The sequence below is a fragment of the Chelonoidis abingdonii genome, chromosome 1, assembly GCF_003597395.2.
Source record: "Chelonoidis abingdonii isolate Lonesome George chromosome 1, CheloAbing_2.0, whole genome shotgun sequence".
In the NCBI taxonomy this organism is placed as follows: Eukaryota; Metazoa; Chordata; order Testudines; family Testudinidae; genus Chelonoidis; species Chelonoidis abingdonii.
Window position 1 is genome coordinate 262729858 of NC_133769.1, and position 21221 is coordinate 262751078.

General features: G+C 41.8%; 1 protein-coding gene across 1 annotated transcript in view; it reads left to right on the forward strand.

Annotated features, from left to right (window-relative positions):
• COL4A1 (collagen type IV alpha 1 chain) overlaps positions 1–21221 on the forward strand; it is a 255736-nt gene that overhangs the window by 146071 nt on the left and 88444 nt on the right. Inside the window, exons 16-21 of the mRNA XM_075061481.1 lie at positions 2591–2635; positions 2916–2969; positions 4754–4795; positions 11902–11995; positions 14930–14965; positions 19312–19476. Coding sequence (XP_074917582.1) covers positions 2591–2635; positions 2916–2969; positions 4754–4795; positions 11902–11995; positions 14930–14965; positions 19312–19476 — 436 coding nt within the window. The remainder of the gene's footprint in view (positions 1–2590; positions 2636–2915; positions 2970–4753; positions 4796–11901; positions 11996–14929; positions 14966–19311; positions 19477–21221) is intronic.

Below are 21221 nucleotides of genomic sequence, written 5' to 3' on the forward strand. Positions count from 1 at the left end.
GATTAAGTATTCTCCGTTAACATCTCAAAAGACAAACACAGATAAATTATATGGGCTTATCATTTATGCATTTTGTACTCTTAATGTAGGTGTAAGAGGCCTGTGGAAATGTTTGACTTCAAATTAAGGCGTCACCAACTGGAAAAATTTGAGAAACTCTTGCAAAGAAATCAAAGTATCCTGGTATAGCTTATTCAGGGACATCATGCTACTTTCGGTATTGTCTGCTGAAGAAAGTTTCTAATATGTTTATTGCATATTTTGCTCTTTGGATAAATCTCAATTACTTCTGAAATAATGAAAAATTTTGAAAGAAACATTATCAAACAAATCCTTAAGATCTGAAACTCAAGTTTTATTGAATGATTTGTCTACAATTTGATGAATTATTTGAAGAACCTTCATTAAGTTGTTTTCAGATTACTATTGCCACTTTCTCGCTTATAAACATTTTGAAAAATAAGTATTTACATCCCTTTATCTGGTGTCACTGATGGTTAACCAACAGCTCATTCTTCCTCTGTGATGTGATTCAGAATTGCTTATTCCGGTTGTAGTCTGATTATATGTGTTATTTTCTGTTCTGTTATCATTTCTTGTCCTACTAGTTTTTTGTTTTGGGTGTGAATTTGGTGTTTCTTTGTTTATTTTTATTGAATTAATTTTTAATTAGACTGAGTTGCATGCAGTGTTCATGCCTTACACTGTCTGAATATATTAGTCCAGGGATCAGCAACCTTTGGCCCGCAGCTTGCCAGGGTAAGCCCCCTGGCGGGCTGGGCCAGTTTGTTTACCTGCTGCATCCGCAGGTTCGACCGACTGTGGCTCCCACTGTCCGCGGTTCGCCACTCCGGGCCAATGGGGGCGGCGGGAAGCGGTGTGGGATGAGAGATATTCTGGCTGCCGCCTTCCACCACCCCCATTGGCCTGGAGCGGCGAACCACGGCCAGTGGGAGCCGCAATCGGCCAAACCTGTGGACGCAGCAGGTAAACAAACCGGCCCGGCCCACCAGGGGGCTTACCTTGGCGGGCCATGTGCCAAAGGTTGCTGATCCCTATATTAGTCCAATGTCTTTTTATATATTCTGTGCCAATCTATTTTCTTAATACAATTTAAGATAGCCCAACTGTTTTTAAATATATAGACAGTAAACAATTTATAAAGAAATTACCCTTAAAATGTGGTAATTGTTTGTAGTGATTTGTTTACCAGTTATAACCCTTTCATAAATCATTTGTACTCTATTGCACATGCACATATAAATATTATCTAACTCTAGAATGAAAGGCACAATTGACAAATAAAGCACTATAGTCCTGATGTAAAAAATAAAATATTATAAATCAGTTACTGTTGCCTTTGATAGTCTAGTTAACTAAGAACTAATCCTTAAATTGCGGACAATAGATTTGCATTTACTTTCAAAGTGTTACAAATAGAGGAATTAAACCACAAAAAAAAATTCCATGCTTTCTTTGAGACCCATATTAACAAACACATACAAAATATGAGATGTGAAATCCTCTCTGGCAGTAAATTGAAGAAATAGAGGTACAGTATTCTGAATAGCCTTGTGTGGCTAATTTAGCAAAATGTGCAGACATCAAAATCATTGTTCAGGTCATTCCGTATTCCTTACTTGTTCTAATCATGGAACTTCTAGTGACATTGAAATGCATCCCACACATCAGTGAGTTTAGAATCTGCCTCACACCTCTTTTAAAACAATAGTTTTATTAACTAAATTTAATAAAATAACAAAACATCCACAAGGAGAGGGAGTAAAAAACAAATACTGTATGTACAAATGCTAAAAGAAACTAAATGTGCATACTTAGTTTGAGCAGACTGATAAGGCTTTTAGCTATTTTCTTACTGATTTGAAAAATCACCCCCAGACATCAGAAAATAAAACGGAGAGCAAAAGAAACATATCTATGACAGCTAATTTGCCTAATCACCATTATTTCAGAAACACCTGTCATTCATGGTATCTATGCATAGTCATTCCTAAAAGAAACAAACAAAAGGAATATAGGAGATAAAATTTGATTATATAATAAATGAAATAAGAACAATGTTAATTGTCTACTAAAGTACCATCTGAGCAACATGGGGAGAGCTGCAGCTCTACGTTTGACTCTAGATCAGGGGTTCTCAAACTGAGGGTCATGATCCCTCAAGGTGTTGCGAGGTTATTACCTGGGGGTTGCCAGCTGTCAGCCTGTGCCTGGCGGGACTGACAGCCTGAGCCCCTGTTAAATTAAAATTACATTAAAATTAAATTACCCCCATTTTTAATTTATAAGGGGTGGGTGTCACACTCAGAGGCTTGCTGTGTAAAATGAGTTGTCAATATAAAAAGTTTGAGAACCACTGCTCTAGATTATTAGCATACTAGGAAATGTACATCCTCAGTGGTCATATTTTTCCTCATTGTCATACATTGTGCATTGTTAGCTGTGAAAAGAGGATTCATGAACTCATTATATTTCTGGATACTTAGTTTTAATGTTTCAGGCAATGTGTACAGAAATTATATAAATTTGATGTTCATGATTCAGTAATATGGAATTTTGTGCTTTACAGGGAAAACCTGGAAAAGACGGCGAGCAAGGACCAAAAGGACAACCTGTATGTTTCACTGCATTTTTAATATTACTCTTTAGCTTTTTAAAAGAAAAAATTGTCTTCTATACTAAATGTTTGATTCCACTGTAGGCAAAAATAAGAAAACTGAAAATTGTGGAGTGATTCCAGCAAATTTCAGAATTATTTAGATAATTTGCCTTTTGTGTTGAAAAAGTGATCAGTTTGAGGATTTAAACTGAGACACTATCACTAATAAGGTGCAACTGTATTTATTGTGTCTGATTTGTTTTTTCTCTCTTCTCCTACCCCAATATACACATAGGGGGAGGATGGTGGGTTTGGAGTTCCAGGACTACCAGGTGACCCTGGTCCTAAGGTAAGTAATTCAATATTATCTCTTTGGGGCAGAATTGATAGCTAATATCTTGCATTCATAGCTTATAGTAACCAGTTACATATTATACACACAAAAAGCTATGTTAAAAACATTATTAAGATTACAAAGTCAATCATTCAAAAGTTAGGAAATGCCAGAATTAAGGTTGCCTGTGCAATCTTATTTCAGCCACCTTGTGCATATGAAATATGATAGTCATTAGATACATGATCAAATGGTCTCTCTCTTTCCCACACCAGCCCCACCCCACCTCCAGCTTTGAGTCCCACTGCCTTTGCCCAACCAGTCACAGTGTCTCTCTTCTCCTGCCCCCCACTCCAGTCCCACTCTCCCAGACTCTTTGTCCCAATCTACTCTTTTCCCTCTTCCCCGTCTGGCTTTTGTCTCCTCTGCATTCAAATCATAGGACTGGTCTACACCGGGGGAGGGGGAGTATCGATCTAAGCTACGCAACTTCAGCTACGTGAATAGCATAACTGAACTCGAATAGCTACATGAATAGCTATGGGAATAGTGTAGCTGAAGTCAAAGTATCTTAGATTGATTTACCTGGGGTCCTTACGGCAGGAGATCGACGTCCGCGGCTCCCCATGTCGACTCCGCTACCACCATTCACTCCGGTGGAGTTCCGGAGTCGACGGGAGCGCGTTCGGGGATCAATATATTGCGTCTAGATGAGACACGATATATCGATCCCCGAAAAATCGATCGCTACCCGCCAATACGGCGGGTAGTCTGGACGTACCCATATTTTCTCCTTCCTGGCTTTCTCCTTCCCGTTGTCTGGGAGCCAGCATGAAGGGCACTGAGAGCACAAGAGAGACTCCCTGCTCTCAGATCCACTGCCCAGCTGTACCCTGGCCTAGAGGAACTGGGAACAGCCTTTACAGAGAAAGTCTAGCATTGTGTTTGTACCCGTGGTCTGGAAAGATCATGCCCAATTTGCTTGTGGGAATGCACAGTTTGATTAGCACTAGGAGCTGTGAGAGGCTCAATCACGCTCAATGAGGTTGGAATCTTTGGAGACTTAAGCTCCTAAAATCTAAGAAGTCTCCCCTGAGTGTGTGTGAACTGATTTTTTCAAGGTCTTATAACTTGACCAGATTTGGGCAGATTTTAACAGGGATAGCAAAGAGTACAGCCATGACATAAATGCCACTCCCTGACAATTTTCAAGTCCCTGCTCCAACGTATGAGGAAACTAGAACTTTCCAGGTAAAAAGTGGTCTGCATTTTTTACCATGGGCAACACTATGTATAGTTCCCTAGGATAATTCTCATTTTGATTGAAATTTTCCCCAAAAATTCAGCCTGAGGCAGACACCTACCTTGGAAGATTTCATCCCAAACAGTTACAGTTTGGCAAAGTTACATGCAATGGAAAACAGGGTCTTATAGTGGGAAGTGTCAGCACCTTAATAATAGGTAGTACAACCAGACCTGCCTATAATAATAAATGTAACTTAGTATAAAACAGTGCATGTCCCATCATTTAGAAAAATACTGAACATACTGCTCCAATTAATTGGCTGCATACTTCTTTGTATTTTGTGAGTTTGTGCAGAAGAAGGGGTCCATGCACATGAATCGGGCACAAATTTGCACTTGTAAAGTGGATTCTATATTGATCGTGTTCAATGAGTAAATTGTTAGAACATACAGTCTCCATGTGTAAGACTAAAAACTAATGGAATGCCATTGATAGATCAGTTTTCATTATATGGTACTTGAGTTTAAAAATGTAAATTGTTTTTTCTGTTCAGGGAGACAAGGGCACACAAGGTCTTCCAGGACTTCCAGGAAGAGTAAGTAAATTAAATTTTTCTTATATGAAACAGACACAAATGCCAAACTAGCATGGAAGTCAAAGCACTTGGGACTTTTTTTTTTAAAAGGTTATGCATAGGTTCTGATCCAACTGAAATCAGTGGCAATATTGCCATTGATTTTCAATGGGAGCAAAACTTGAAAGCCCTATGTTGTCCAAGTATATTTGAAATCTGTAAAGGGAAACTTCTATAACACGGCAATTTGTATCCTTTGAGTTTTAAATCCTTTGGCTTATGGATTAAAAGATCCATCCAATCTAACATAATTGTTAGTAATTATTTGTACTGCTGCCTTGCTATCATTATAAAGCAGTACAAATAATTACTAACAATGGTGCAAATAAGGACTTCAGAGCATGGTTTATTGACTGTACGGTGTAGTACACGGGTTTTTTTTTCACACTACTTTTAGAAGTAGATTGCAGTTAGCCAGGCACATGTGTCCCAAATTCTATGAATTGTTTTCCCTATATTTGGGATGAAAGGAATGGATAACTTCTTTAAACCAATTGTGCATTATTCCTGAGTATTTCTATGTAGACTTAGGGTACTGTATTTCAAGTACAATTCTATGTACTCTAAAAATCACCAGAACAAACTATATTAAAATAAAATGTAGTGTAAGTATTATCAACTAGATCCTGGCCTACACTAAAGGCTTGGCTACACGGTTAGTGTGCTGCAAATCAGGGTGTAAATCTACAGTGCACTAGCTTGCAGTGCAGTAATGTCCTGTATGGACCCTGATACTGTGCACTAAAAGTTCTATAGTGTGCATTGAAATATTACTGTTTGAAACAGGAATACATCAAAATGTGTTACTGAAATACTAGTGCAGGGTCCCCATGGTGAGTTAATACATGGCAACGCAGGAGCTGTAGATTTACATACTGGGCAGCTGTACATTAACATCCTGTGAAGATACGCCCTCAGGCTGCTTTGCACAATTCTCACAGCAGAGGGACATTAAAACTGCCCAGTTTCAGTGACTAAGGTATGGGCGGTCATGCCTAGTGATGGGAGCAGGAGTCAAACCTAGTGGTTGGAGCTGTGGGTCAAAACTGAAGATAACATCAGATACCAAGCCAAGGGGCAGAGCCAGAGCTGACATCCATCTGGGGTAAAGTGGAAGAGGAGTGGTGTGGAGTCGGGCAGGACAGCAGGAACTGTGGGTAGACGGAAGTCTGGGATAGGAAGACAGGAACCAGGAACAGGTGAGGAAGCAGGAACCGAGAGCAGGCAGGAATGCAGGATTTAGGAGTCAAGTAAGCAGGAGGGGTCCATAGTAGTAGCCAGCCAAGGATTCTTCTAATTTCTCAGACAATTTCCTGTTGTTACTTCCAACTGAGGGGCTGGATGTTCCTCCCAGTCGAGAGCTTTGGGTACGGGGCCCTCTGCGTGCTCACCCTTCATTGGACCCTCCCCTAGGTACTTGGGTGAGTTGCTGGGTGGCAGTTATGGCCTGTGCACTGCCTGAGAACCCAGGTTCAAGGCCTGTGATTCCTCCACATCACTCTCTCCCCTAGTGTGCCCTCTAGGTGGTTGTGGCCAGGTTTTTCAGGGTGGTTCTGCTAGAAGGATTTACCAGGTTAGGGGCATATATGTTTTCTGTTATTTCCCAGGAGCGCTCTTCAGGACCATAGCCTTCCAAATCCACAAAATACCAGTGTTTACCCTGCCTAATTTTGATATCAAAGATTTCTTGGAAGATGTACTCATTGTGGTGCTGAACACATACTGCCTGGCGGGTGGGTAGGAGGGAGTTCAAAATGGTGAGGGAATGGGTCTGCAAGGTGGGGCTTCAGGAGTTATATGTGGAAAAGGGGGTACACTCAGAGAGAACAGGACAAGTCAAGTTCAAAGGCAACAGGATTAATTTGCCAGCAAATTCAGTAGGGGCCAAGGATCTGGTATTCTAATTTACAAGACAGCCTGTTCATGTGTAGGTTTTTATTGGGTCTTACTGACAGAGCAGGCCCCTCCTGTCATTGGTGGTATTATTTGTAGCTCTTTTGGGCACCCTCCAGGTGAACTTTTTGGTCAGTTTGGGTTTGGCTTAGCTGATGTATTCAATCCAGGTTCTACTGGATTGTGGGAAGTTGTGGGTAGCTTTGGGTAGAACTGGGAATGGAACCCATAATTTGAAAACAGGGGGCTTTGCCCTATAGACACATATTCTGTGTTACTGTATACAAACTCTGCTTGGGGTAGCATCAAGGACAAGTTGTTGGTTGAAATTGATATCACACTGAACATATTGCTCCAGGATTTGGCTGGTTCTTTCAGCTTGACCCTTAGTCTGAGGGTGGCAGGCAGAGAAGAGGCAGGAGCAGATGCTCCCAAATCCAGAAAGAGAGCTTCTTGCCGACAGTGCAAGACAAATTATGCTCCTTGGTCAGAGACAATGCTCTCTGGGAGGCTATGGAAGTGGACTACTTGGTCCACACAGAGCCAGGCAGTTTCCTGGGAGGAGAGTAGGCAGTGCAAGAGATGAAGTGTTCTATCTTTGTTAAGTGGTCCATGACTTTCAGGATGGTCATGAACCGATTGGACTTGGGTAGTTCTACTACAAATTTTAATGCAATGATAGTGCAGGGGCCAGGTAGAATCTTGAGGGGTTGCAGGAGTCCCAGGTTTTTATTGATGGGCCAGCTTGAAGCAGGCACATACATTGCAAGAGGCCATGTAGGCCAGCACTGTGTCTCATATGACAAGCCAGAAGACAAAGGAAATGATGTGCTGAGTTTTAAAGTGACAAAAATGTCTTGCCAGGAGAGAGTCATGGCATACCTGTAGGGAGGTCGTCCTCAGAGGCCCGAGGAGAACATATATATGCCCTTTTACATCAATTACCCCATCTTGAACCTCACGGGTTTCCTTATTTATGGCTTCCTGCACAACTGCAGGGATCCCATGGCTGAGGCTGATCTTATCAGGGTGTGCAGGTCGTGGTGATCTGCACCCAGAAAGTTATGCAGAAGGGTTTCAGATTCACGTCCATAAGATCAGTGTAATACTTGCCCTTCCAGGACAAAGCATCAAGCTTGCTGTTTTTGGTTCTTGGGCTATAGGAAGTTATGAAATTAAAGTGCACAAAGAATAAGGCCCACCAAAGTTGTTGTTGATTAAGGGCATTGGCCCTATGCAGATAGTCAAGGATACCAGGCCCCTTTTAGATAGTGGTGCCACTTTTCAAAAGTGGTTTTCATTGTCAGGAGTTCTTGGTCTAAAATGTCATAGTTTTGCTCCATGGGTGTGAGTTTTCTGGAAAAGAAGGCACACGGATGTAGTTGTTGTTGAGGGCCATGCCTTTAGGACAGCACTGCTTTGATTGCTGAGTTGGAAGCACCTTCCTCAAGGATGAAGGCTTGTGTGGTATTGGGATGAACCAATGTGGAAAGTGTAGTAAATGTTAGTTTTAATAGTTTAAAGGCCTACTAGGCCTTGGAAGACCAGAGGAACCTGTTGGTTTTTTTGGTGGAGTAGGGTGGAGTAGTGAGAGGGGTGATCCGCTCCGAGTACTTCAGGATGAACCACAGATAGAAGTTTGGAAACCCCAGTAGCAGACCTTCTGTGCCACAGCCCACTTAGGGGCTGCCTTTACCTTGCATGGGTCAATTTTGATAGAATTCCTAGGGTTTATCCTATGGAGGACTGACAGAAAGCACATTCTCCTAGTCTGACAAGGAGGCCATGTTTGCCTAGCCTCTCCAGGATGGAATGCATGCATAGACACACATGAACTGTTCGGCATTATCTGAGAAAATAAGTATCCAGATATGCTGCCATGTATTGGTCAAGAATGTCTTCGAGTACATTGTTGTTAAAATGCTGGAACATCACGCGCATTTGTTGACCCAAAGGACATCACAAGATAATCAAAGTGACCCTAACTCATTCAAAAGGTGGTGTTCAGTTCATCCCCAGCTCTAACATGTACTAGGTTGTAGGCCCCCCGGAGGTCTAGCTTTGTGTACACCCAGCCAGTACTGACATAGTCCATTATTTGAGGATTAGTGGTGTTATACCAATAAAAACTAGCAGGATCTTAAAGGGGACAAGACATTTGTCACATTTATTGTAAATACCATAATAAAATAAAAGATAACAGCAAACAATGTTGTTTGGTTACTTATTTCTATGATTACACTCATTCACACAATCATTCTATGATTACACTCATTCACACAATCATTCATACAAGTTCTGTGTAGATATTATAGTTACCAGCCTAAAGTTGCTTGTGACAGAATACTGGCCAGGTACTCTGTACACAAGAGTGGAGCCGAGTCCGGGTCAGGTGCACCTGATGCTCCTGGAGGCTGGCAGCAGAACCATAGACTCAAAGTCCTCAGTCTTCAGAGTCCAGCTTTATAGGGATTTTTCCCTATGTTAGTTCATGGGAGTTGCTTCATTCTGCTGTTGTTAAATTAATCAGCAGGTGGCTGGCTCCATGTTGGCAGCAGAATGTTACCCAAAGTCTCTTATCTCACCCTTCTTTTTTACAGGCTTTTAGTTTGGATTCAAAGTCTATAGGTCTTGCTGTGTCACGCTGCCTTTGGGTTTGGATTGATCACCCGTCAATTGCAGGCGTGACTTTCAGCCTTGAACCTGGCTTTGATCTTCCTTCTGTTGTTCTTTTGTCCTTTTCTTTTTAGGGTGGATGCTTTTTACTTTGTTTCACTGTTGTCTAGGTCTTCAGCCGTTGGTAGTTGAACTTCACCTCATCAGGACAGGCTGGGGCTGGAGGTTGATTTTATCATCCATACATGCCTCATTCACACATCTAAACTAACTAATAAGATTACAGCAGGGTTTGCAAAAATGAAGGTTGGAGGAAGCTTTTACAAAATGGAGTGAGCGTTTTAAAATGGGGTTTGAATTACAATATGGCAAACAGTGAACAGAAGTTACAATGCAGGCAAGTGTAGTGAATGGTGAACAGAAGTTACATTAATAAAGTGAACAATTAAAAACAATTTCATTTATCAGTTCTACAGTGGCAAGATGTATCAGTATCTAATGGTGACCTGATTTAGGCCCAATAGTCAACACGTTGTCGGAGGCTCCCATCCTTCTTTTTAAACAAAGAGGACTGGTGCTCCAGCAGGCGACGTGGATTTATGAATAAAGCCCTGTTCTAGGTTTTCCTGAAGATAGGTGCACAGTGCTGTTAGTTCAGGCTCTGATATGGCATATATACGCCCAAACGGAATGTTTGCCCCTGGTTGTAGCTCAGTTGGGCAGTCATAGTCTCTGTGTGGTGGCAGGGCATAGGCATCTTTTTTCCAAATACATCTTTGTGGTCACTGTATTTGGATGGAAGTTGAGGACCACAATCGGCAGGCTGCTCTGCTGGGGCCTGTACCCTGGCATGGAACTGTTGGGGAGCTACTGCCTACTGGCCAATTCCTGGAGTTAAGCAGTGCTGCTAGCAGAATTGGGAAGTTCTTCTTATTCTTAGTATGCATCCGTGAATAAGGGGATTGTGAAAGGGCAGCCACAAAACACCCAGGATCAGAGAGAAGTGCAGGGAATGAATGGCAGGGAATGAACTGTAGGGCAGGGTTTCTCAAACTGGGGTCACCACTTGTTTAGGGAAAGCCCTTTGTGGGCCAGGCCAGTTTGTTTACCTGCCCAGTCCACAGGTCTGGCTGATCGCGGCTTCCACTGGCCGCGGATGGCTGCTCCAGGCCAATGGGAGCTGCTGGAAGCGGCGCGGGCTGAGGGACATAGTGGCTGCCACTTCCAGCAGCTCCCATTGACCCGGAGCAGCGAACCGTGGCCAGTGGGAGCCGCGATCGGCCAGACCTGCAGATGGGGCAGGTAAACAAACCAGCCCTGCCCGCCAGGGCTTTCCCTACACAAGTGGTGACCCCAGTTTGAGAAACCTTGCTGTACGGTCTTCCTTGTCCCTGAATCATAACTTTGAACTGAGCAGTTTTTGTGGCCACTGGCCTAGCTCATAAGAGGGACCCTTCAGTCATTTCTACTAGGTCCAGAACAGGCTTGGGCTGCAGGGGAATCTTTAGTGCCCAGGCCGCCTCTTCATCAAGGAAGTTATCTGTCACACCCAGGTCAATGAGAGCCCAGGGAATGTCCTGGGATTCGCAATTTAGCTGTGACTTGTAGGTGTGCTGCTGATTGACAGGAGCCAGTGCATGTCCCTATCAGGACCTTAGTTGGGATTTCAAGGGGATGCTCTGCCAGGACATCCAGGCCAGCCCTCTTCACTGGGCTCATTTCCCAGATTCCTTTGGACTGGGTCTCTGTAGGGTAATTGGAGATCTCACGGCCTGGCTCCCCACAGTAGTAACACAAGTTTAAGGCATCGCCAGTGCTTTCTCTCTTCGGGGTGAGTTGCTGATGGGTTAGGTCTATCTGCATTAGTTCAACAGGTCAGGGGGAATCCAATAGCAGGGAGCACAGTCATGGTGCCCCTCTTCTATCTTCTGATTGTTCATGTAGATGATTGTCAATACAGATGACAAGATCTATGAAGACCAACCAGGGTCTTGACTCAGGCCAGTTTGTCCTTAACCTCGTCCCACAGGCCCTATTAAAACTGATATAACTGGGTCGCCTCTTTCCATTCTGTGTCTGATATGAGATGGTGGAAGTAAGCTACAGAGGCAATGGCTGGGTCCAACCCCTGTTGCAGTTTTTGCAGGGCAGCCTCAGTAGAGCAGGTGCAGATAGAGTAATCAAAGATGCTTGATATTATCTGTTGGAAGGCATCCCAATTAGACAAAACCAGAGTGTTGGTTTCCAGCAGGGGAGAGACCCATTCCAACACTTCCCCTGTCAGCAGCCTGTCTACCAGGCCTACTTTGGCATGGTCAGAAATGTGCACCTATGATTGAGAACAAGAGGCAGCACTGAGTCATGAAACCTTGGAATCTGGAGTGCCAGTGCCCCTCCCCCCCGCCCCCCCCCCTTCTCAGGAGCTTCCAGTGGTGGTACTCCAAAGGGAGCTGCATCTGGCATTTCTTGTCCTATTTGAGGAGGCTTAGTCTCCCTAGGCCTTATACCTGCTGCCCATGTGTATTTCCTAATAGTTTGGTATTTGTTCTGTGATTCAGGTAATAGGTACTGGAACACTGGATGCTTATGGTGAAAAAGGAGATATTGGTCCTACAGGTTTTCCAGGATTAAAAGGTGAACAAGGTCAAAAAGGTATGCATTTTTATTACGTTTTTGTTTTCATATATGGTCTTCCTTTCTTTTTAAAGGAGAATATTATTGAATTACTTGAACGCTTTAATGGAGCTATATGATAATGAAATGCCCTGATTTTGTCACTGAGTTGTTGTTGGGTTATTACATTCTGCTCACGTATATTTTCTATGTAATTTTGACTGGATATGGTATGATTCCCTTTGCTGTATGGCATGTTTCACATTTTGTTGTAGTTTTGCTGTATCCTATGTAGAGGATTAGAGCTGGGCAAATTTTTTCAGACAAATAGTTTATTGCAGTTTCAGTAGACCCAAACTATTTGTGAATTATCACAAATTTACAAAATGGTTTTTGGCCAGAAAAATGTTTTGCTTTCACAAGAGGTGGTTGTTGTGCTCACCTTATAACTTTCAGCTCAGTGATTAGGATATCCTAACCACCAGGCTGTTGCCTATTCTGGAGTGGGTATCTCTCCAACTCTCCTGTTGAAGCTATTCCAATTTGTATAAATAGTTAAATGGTCACTGGAGACTTGAAGTAGGTCTGGCTTGACGACCAACCTATAGAGTCATTCTTACTCTCTTTTTTTGGCCCAATTTGTGTATCTTATACAAAGTGGAACAGCTTCAACCAGAGAGATAGAGAGAGATCCAGCCCAGAATAGCTCATAACCCAGTGGTTAGGGCACTCACCTGGAAAGAGGGAGACCTGGGTTGAAATCCATGCTCCTTTCAGGTTAACAGGGGATTCAAAACCAGGTCTCCTCATCCCAGGTGAATGCCATAACCACTGAGCTAAATGTTATTAGGTGGACAACTCTGGCTCCTCCTCCTGCCATTCTATGAATCTAGACCAGGAGTGTCTCAAACACGCGGCCCACCATAGGCGCCGACTCGGCCAGCAGCCAAGCTCCCTTCTCCCCCCCACCCCTTCCAGGGGGCCACATCCCTGCTTCTCTGCCTACCTCCCAGTGCTTCCCGCCGCCAGACAGCTGTGGTGGTGCTTAGGACTTTCCAGAGGGATGGGGGAGGAGCGGGGATACCGTGTGCTCAGGGGAGGAGGTGGAGAAGAAGCGGGGCAGGGGTGGGGATTTGGGGAAGGGGTTGGAATGGGGCAGGAGGGGGCGGAGTTGGGGTGGGGACTTTGGGGAAGGGGTTGGAATAGGGTTGGGGAAGGGGTTGGAATAGGGTCGGGGAAGGGGTGGGATGAGATGGGGTAGGGGAAGGGCTGCGGCTGGGCCGCATGTTTGAGACCCCTGTGATAGACTGTTAGTTAGGGGCACCAGGCACCATCTCCCATTGCCCAGGGCTCTCTCTGTTGGGGTGCTGGGCACCAGGGGTCCCCCCATCACCCAGGGATCTCTCTGTTAGGAGTGCTGGGCACCCAGAGGTCCATCCCCCCCACTGCCCAGGGGTCTCTCTGTTGAGACACTGGGCAATGTCTGTGATGAAGTGGAAATTTTCTGTAACATTTTTATAATTCCTAGGCAAGCCTCAGTTTCCCTCTTGACTTTGGGCTGTGACCAAGGGGATGGAAGGAGTTACACAGTGCAGGACAGAGTTGGCACCTATGGCAGGCCATAGGAAACGGCCCGCAGGCTGCATGTTTGAAACCCTTGATGTAGATCATCATCGGTGTTACTGACCACATAAGGACTAGTTACAGGTGTCTATATTTCATTAAAACCTCTTTTCGCATTACAGTTTTTAAAAAGTTAAAACATTGACTTTTAATAGCGTACTACATTACTCTTCATTTATTTCATTTTTGAATATACTTTTGTATCATTGTCTGAAAAGGCCAATGTACTAGTCCTCATGTGGCCCTCGTGGTGATTTGAGTTTGAGATCCCTGATCTAGATCTTGAACAATGTCTGGAAACAACATTTCCTGAGGAACAAGATTTGAAACACACTTTTTCTGTTAACCAAAAGTTTTTGGAATTTTCAGGCTCAGTTCAATCTGAATCAGTTTTTCTCCCCAATATTTTGAAACTGCCAGAGAACTGAAAAAAATCAGATATTCGTTCAGTTCTGTCAAGGATACCTTCTTCGACCTTAGATTAGGCTACAGTTTTTGGTACTTGGTAAAGTGACCACAGAAAGAACAAAAGGTCTGATTCCTCTCACTGAGACACCAGTTTTATGTTGGTCATACTCCAGTGACCATGACATAGAAATGTACATTGAGTTATAGCAGCAGGAAAGCAGGTTAACAGAAAAGAGACTCAGGCACATAATTTCCTTACATAGTCACAATCAGTAATTACATTTTCAATCTTAAAAGGTATGTAAGTAACTTATAAAGCTGGTCAGAAAATAGATGGGGGAAAACTGAGCATTTTTCCCATTTTTTTGGAAGCCATTTCAAAACTTTTGAAACTTTCCAGCTAGCTTGGTATTTCTTGCACATCCTGAGTTCTCATTGACTTTAACAAGAGTTTGGGGCACAAAGAATGCTGTGTCAGGTATTTAGAAAAATGTCACTATTTTATGTATAATCTAAGAATTTCAGTTGAAGATCTGCTTTGTTTTGAATAAATATGATTAACTGCCAGTGACAATAGTAGGAATTACCTGGAATGTTTCAGTGATAGACTAGTCCTTGTCCAGTGGTGTTGATTCAGGGTCTGATCCGCCCAGTTCCAATGGAATGTTGAGGGCACTCAGCACCTTACAGGATCGGGGTCTTTCTGACAAATTTCTGTCTTGCAGACTTCCATAGATGTCAGTCTCAGATTATATTTTACCGAATGTTTTGCAAATCATTTTAGATTAAATCATCTGAGTTTTGATTCTAGGTATTATTTTACTCTCCAATGTTATAAGGTGGTGGTGGATATTTGCATAATAAATGCTATGAGATCTTTATCTTTGACATGATCTATTTCATTAGCATTCATCCCATAATAAAAAGCACCTTTGTTTTTAGGTTTACCAGGTATACCAGGACACCCAGGTCCTCCAGGTATGAGCATATGACTGTTGTTTTCATTCACTCCTTTAAAAAAAATTCTTCTGGGATCAATCTTGAAGGGTGCTGAGCATCTGCCACTCTTAGTCACTCCCTGACCTCCAGAGTGGGCATATGCTGCCCTCTTGGGGGATCTAATTATCCCATCATGATCTTTGTATGGATTGTCCCTCCTCATGTATGGAAGGAGGATGTCAGCTACCTCTGTGGCACAATCCCTGCTTTCTATGGAGAATGTTGAGGCTGTGTTAATTTTGCATGGAGTCCTCTCTGTGCTGGGAAACTTCTCTTAAAATAAAAGTGGGATGGGGTCTGAGAGGAACAGCCAGACAGAAGGAGCCTGGAAAACATAGCTCTCTTGGAGCCATGCACTGTCCCTAGACCAGAGGTGAGGGCAGGAAGTCCTAGTGCTGGATTCTGGGGGTGCCACCCAGCTGACTGCTCAGAGTGTTTGTCTTCTTTTCTTATGAGTTTTCAGGGGAAAGGTAACACATCCTGAGATTTGTCCCTTTGTTTGTTATTGAGTATTGAATTTAGGGGATTTATCATTGTATTGACATTCATTATAGCTGGGTGGAAAATGTCAAACATAAATTGAAATTAGTGAAAAAATTCTGAGGACTCCAAAGCAAGGTCAATAAATATATCTATATATGACCTCACAAGCTATGGCCTTGACTCTTGAGTTTTAAAAAGCAAACAAATCATTTAAATCTCCAGGACAAACCTTATACCTGCTTCAAATCTACCAGTGATACCAGTGCTACGTGGCTGTCATGGGCTGGCATTATCTGTATTGACAGTGAACTAAATATTCAAGCTTGGGTGAAGCAGTGTCATATTATTGCCAGGAAAGTTTTCAAAGTTTAAGGGGGAGGATAATGCATGTGGTAGGCTGTAAACCCCCTAAAGAACTGTGTGACACAAGATAAAAAGAGCAATGACTTTTAGTTAGTCATTGCTACAGAGTAAACTTCAATGAAGTGTGGGCTTGTGTGATTTTTCAAGTCTTCTTTTTTAGTGTAGTGAAAGGAACAAAATGTTTTAAAAATCAATTCTAATGATTAATGAATAATGATGGATCTTAACAAAAATAACTGATGAAGATTTTGAAAACTAGAGTGAACAGTATTAATTACTAAAAGAAGATCTTAAGTAGTCCTCTCTATCTGTTAAATGATGCTCACTAACAGTTATTAACTTAACACTTCACTTCCCACTTATCCACTGATTCCTATTAATATTTTTGTTTCAAGTGCTCCTGAAATCAAGGTAAGAGATAAGATAAGAGACTACAGCAGTAGAAATATACTATCAACCTCCTGACCAGGATGTTGACAGTTATTGTGAAATGGTCAGGGAGATTAGAGAGGCTGCAAAAACAGAAGACTGTTGGGGGATTTCAGCTATCCCCATGTTGACTGAGAACATGTCACCTCAGCCTGGCGATGCAGAAATAAAATTTCAAGTCACCCAGTAGTGACTGCTTCTTGGAGCAGTTAGTCCTGAAACTTACAAGGAGAGAGGCAGTTCTTGATTTGATCCTAAGTGGCACACAGGGTCAAGCCTATGAAGTGAATGTAGCTGAGCTGCTAGGTAATAGTGACCATAATGTAATTCAATTTAACTTCCTGGTGAGAGGGACAATGCCAAAGAAGCCCACCACAGTAGCATTTAACTTCAGAAAGGGGAGCTACACAAAAATTTGGAGGTTAGTTAAACAGAAATTAAAAGGAACAGTCACAAGAGTGAAATGCCTGCAAGCTATATGAAAACTTAAAAAACATCATAATAAGGGCTCAAACTATATGTATACCCCAAATAATAATAATAATAAAAAAAAACAGTTAGTGGACCAAAAACTGTCACCAAAGCTAAACAACAGAGTGAAAAAAGGCTCTTAGAGAAAAAAAGACATCTTTTAAAAATTAGAAGCCAAATCCTACTAAGGAAAATAAAAAGCAACATAAACACTGGCAAGTCAAGTGTAACAGTGTAATTAGGCAGGCCAAAAAGAATTTGAATAGCAACTAGCAAGACCCAAAAACTAACAGCAATTTTTTTTTAAGTACATCAGAAGCCGGAAGACTGCCAAACAGTTGGGCCACTGGAGGACTGAGGTGCTAAAGGAGCACTCAAGGAAGACAAAACTATTGCAGAGAAGCTAAATGAATTCTTTGCATTGGTCTTCACTGCAGAGGATATGAGGGAGATTCCCACACCTGAGCCATTCTTTATAGGTGACAAATCTGAGGAACTGTCCCAGACTGATGTGTCGATAGAGGAGGTTTTGGAACAAATTGATAAATTAAATAATAATCAATCACCAGGATCAGATGGTATCCACTCAGGAGTTCTGAAGAAACTCAGATATGAAATTGTTGAACTACTCATTGTGGTTTGTAACCTATTGCTTAAATCAGCGTCTATGCCAGATGACTGGCAGATAGCTAATGTAATGCTGATTTTTTAAAAAGGCTCCAGTGGTGATCCTGGCAGTTACAGGCTGATAAGCCTGATTTCAGTACCAGGCAGATTGATTGAAACTGTAGTAAAGAACAGGATTTTCAGACACACAGATGAACACGGTACGTTGTGGAAGAGACAACATGACTTTTGTAAAGGGAAATTGTGCCTCACAAATCTATTAGACTTCTTTGAGGGGGTCAACAAAAAGGATGGACAAGGGTGATCCAGTGGATATCGTGTACTTGGACTTTCAGAAAGCCTTTCACAAGGTCCCTTACCAGAGACTCTTAAGCAAAGTAAGCTGTCATGGGATAAGAAGTAAGGTCTCCTAATGGATCAGTAACTGGTTGAAAGATAGGTAACAAAGGGTAGGAAAGAATGGTCAGTTTTCAGAATGGAGAGAGGTAAATAGTGGGGTCCCACAAGGATCTGTACTGGGTTCAGTCCTATTCAACATCATCTGGAAAAAGGGATAAACAATGAGGTGACAAAGTTTGCAGATGATACAAAATTACTCAAGATAGTTAAGTCCAAACCAGACTGTGAAGAGTTACAAAGGGATCTCACAAAACTGGGTGCATGAGCAACAAAATGGCAGATGAAATTCAATGTTGATAAATGCAAAGTAATGCACATTGGAGAAAACAATCTCAACTCTGCATACAAAATGATGGGATCTAATTAGATATTAACTCTTACAAAATAGATCTTGGAGTCACTGTGGATATTCTCTGAAAATATCAACACAATGTGCAGTAGCAATCAAAAAAGCTAACAGAATGTTAGGAACCATTAGGAAAGGGATAAATAATAAGACAGGGAATATCATAAATCCACTATATAAAGCAACATCCACACCTTGAATAGTGGATGCAGTTCTGATTGCCCTGTATCAAAAAAAGGTATATTACAATTGGAAAAAGTACAGAGTAGAGCAACAAAAACGATGAGAGGTATGGAACGGCTTTCATATGAGGAGAGAGTAAAGACTGGGGCTGTTTAGGTTAGAAAAGAAATGACTACGGGAGGAATATGACAAAAGTCTATAAAATCATGACTGGTGTAGAGAAAGTGAATAAGGAAATGTTATTTACTCCTTCACATAACGCAAAAGCCAGGGGACACCCAGATAAAGTATAGGCAGACGGTTTAAAACAAACAGAAGGAAGTACTTCTTCACACAAGGCACAATTAACCTGTGGAACTCGTTAATGGGGCTGTTGTGAGGTCACAAGTATAAATGGGTTCAAAAAATGAGAAGTTCATGGAGATAAGAATGAGACAAGTTCATGAAAGATTTGTCCCAAAATGGCTATTTGCCAAGATGGTCAGTGAAGTAACCCCATGCTGTGGGGGTCCCTAAACGTCTGACTGCCAGAAGCTGGGACTGGACAACAGGGAATGGATCACTCAATAAATTATCTTGTTCTGTTAATTCCCTCTGAAGCATTTGGCACTAGCTACGGTTAGAAGACAGGACATTGCGCTAGATGGGCCACTGGTCTGACTCAGTATGGTCATTCTTATGTTCTAGATTTATTCCTTGGAGATTCTCGCAAAGGCTATCCGTTTCTGTAGCATGTCAGGATTTGTAGTATGGTAGTGATAAAATGACTCCCTGCTTGCTTCATTTTCACACCGTCTTCTAAGGTCACACATCTATAGGATAGACTTCAGATTTGAAAAATAGTGCTGATATATGGAACTGGTATTTAAATTTAATATAAATATTCAAGAATCAAAATGCAGTCCCTTGTGTTATACTGGGTTTTGCCCCTTAATCTTAGGAATTTATGGCTGGAGCATCTGTTGATCATTTTATTTTTTATTTGTATTTGCTTTCATGTGTGTTTTACTTTGTTCTAAATAAGGTTTACCTAGCCCAGGGATCACAGGTCCACCTGGCTTCCCTGGTGAGAGAGGTGAAAAGGGTAACCAAGGTCCTCCAGGACGCTCTCTGCATGGATCAACTGGAAAGGATGGTTTGCCAGGGCCTCCAGGTTTGCCAGGGCCTCCAGGACCTCCAGGCATAACAAGTAAGTGAAATTTTTATTTCATGTGCAGCCGAAACAGTGTTAAAGTTTTGTATATTCAAAAAGATCAAGGACAACAAGGATATATCAGGAAAGTGGAGACCATGATCAGAATCAGTGTGAAAAGAAATGCTTCGTGAAAATGGAAAGACAGAAACATATGTGACTTTGTTAATGCAAAAAAAATGAAGAACTGTCTAATAATTAAACAAATCACTTACCTGGCTCAAGACACAGATCTTTTTCTGGATAAATGGCTGCTACTTTTGACTTCTTTCAAAAATGTATCTGATTACATAAATAGTTATACATGCAGAGCCATCCCTTCGTACGGTGAATCAGGGTGCCGCACTTTGGGGGACCCCCTGCTTCAATAAAATCTTGAGGAGGTGGGCGGGATGGTGAGGCGGGCGGATGAGGAGGTGAATGGGGAGGCGAGTGGCAGGTAGGCAGTGCCTCTCCCTAGTGCCTCCTGCGCACTGGCAGGCCTCACTGATCAGTGCCTACTGCCTATTGTGGATCAGATGTTTCGCAGTGTCAGGGAGAGCTGTGAGGGAAGGTGGAGGGGAGAGGAGCTAGGGTGCAGTGCACCTCTGTTTTGACATGCTAACTATTACATATTTATTTATGTACTGACAATAAAATAATTTTTAAAATAAAGACAAAAAAATTACTTGCATTGTTTTGCATGCAGATTGTATTTGATAATGAGAAAATAGGGTTCTAATCCTATGATTCTTTACTCATGTGACATAAGTGGAAGTAGCATGTGATAATGGCTACAGAATCAGGCCCAACATTTATAAATTAGAAGTTATTTCCTTCTTACATAGTAGTTTTTATTGTGAAAATGGGATTATTTAAGGTGTCTAGAGCATGGGATGAGTACTTGTTTTATAAATCTAAATGAACAGTTGATGAAGGAGCAAAATGCTTTATGGGTGTTTTATAATTGGTTTTATAATTAAACATGTTCCCATTCTGTAATGGTTCTGTAAGGAACCAAAAAGGTTCCTTTTATTCCATATATTTTTGCAAGTACAATACTTGCAATGGCTCATCCTAAGTGTTTACCTATAACTTAGTGCAAATGGCCTTTTAACATAATAATATTGGGAAATGAGAACTTTTCTCATGTTTGCAGTGTTGTTGTAGCCATGTTGGTCCCAGGATATTAGAGAGACAAAGTGGGTGAGGCAATATCTTTTATTGGCAATATCTTGTATCTTTTTTATCTTTCTGTTGGTGAAAGAACTCTTCAGGTTGTGGCTGATTCTGTTTTACTGGCTAACAAATTTTCACTTCATGCTTAAATTTCTCAGGCCAGATCCTCAGCTGGTGTTAATTGGTGTAGCACCAATTCCTTCAATAGAGCTATCTCAATTTACACCATCTGAGGACCTGGCTTTTACTTTATTTTTAAGTGACTAGGAAGTATTTGACTACACAGATTGTAATATACATTTGCGCTTAATTATGGATAGTGCTTTCCAGTCAACATAAAATAAGTAGTAGATAATTACAAATAAGCAAGGATATATTTCAGTGTTAATTGCTACCTAGGGACACATTAATAGTTCATTAAACAAACATGAGAACTTAGACATTTCTATTTTCTTCCTCCTAATTTTCTGCTTTAAAATTCCTCCCATATGCTTCCAGTTAGCTCTAGGCCATCTGTGCCTTCAAATAGTGTTTATAGACAAATTTGTTCAACATGAAATGTTAATATTGAATTATATCATTTG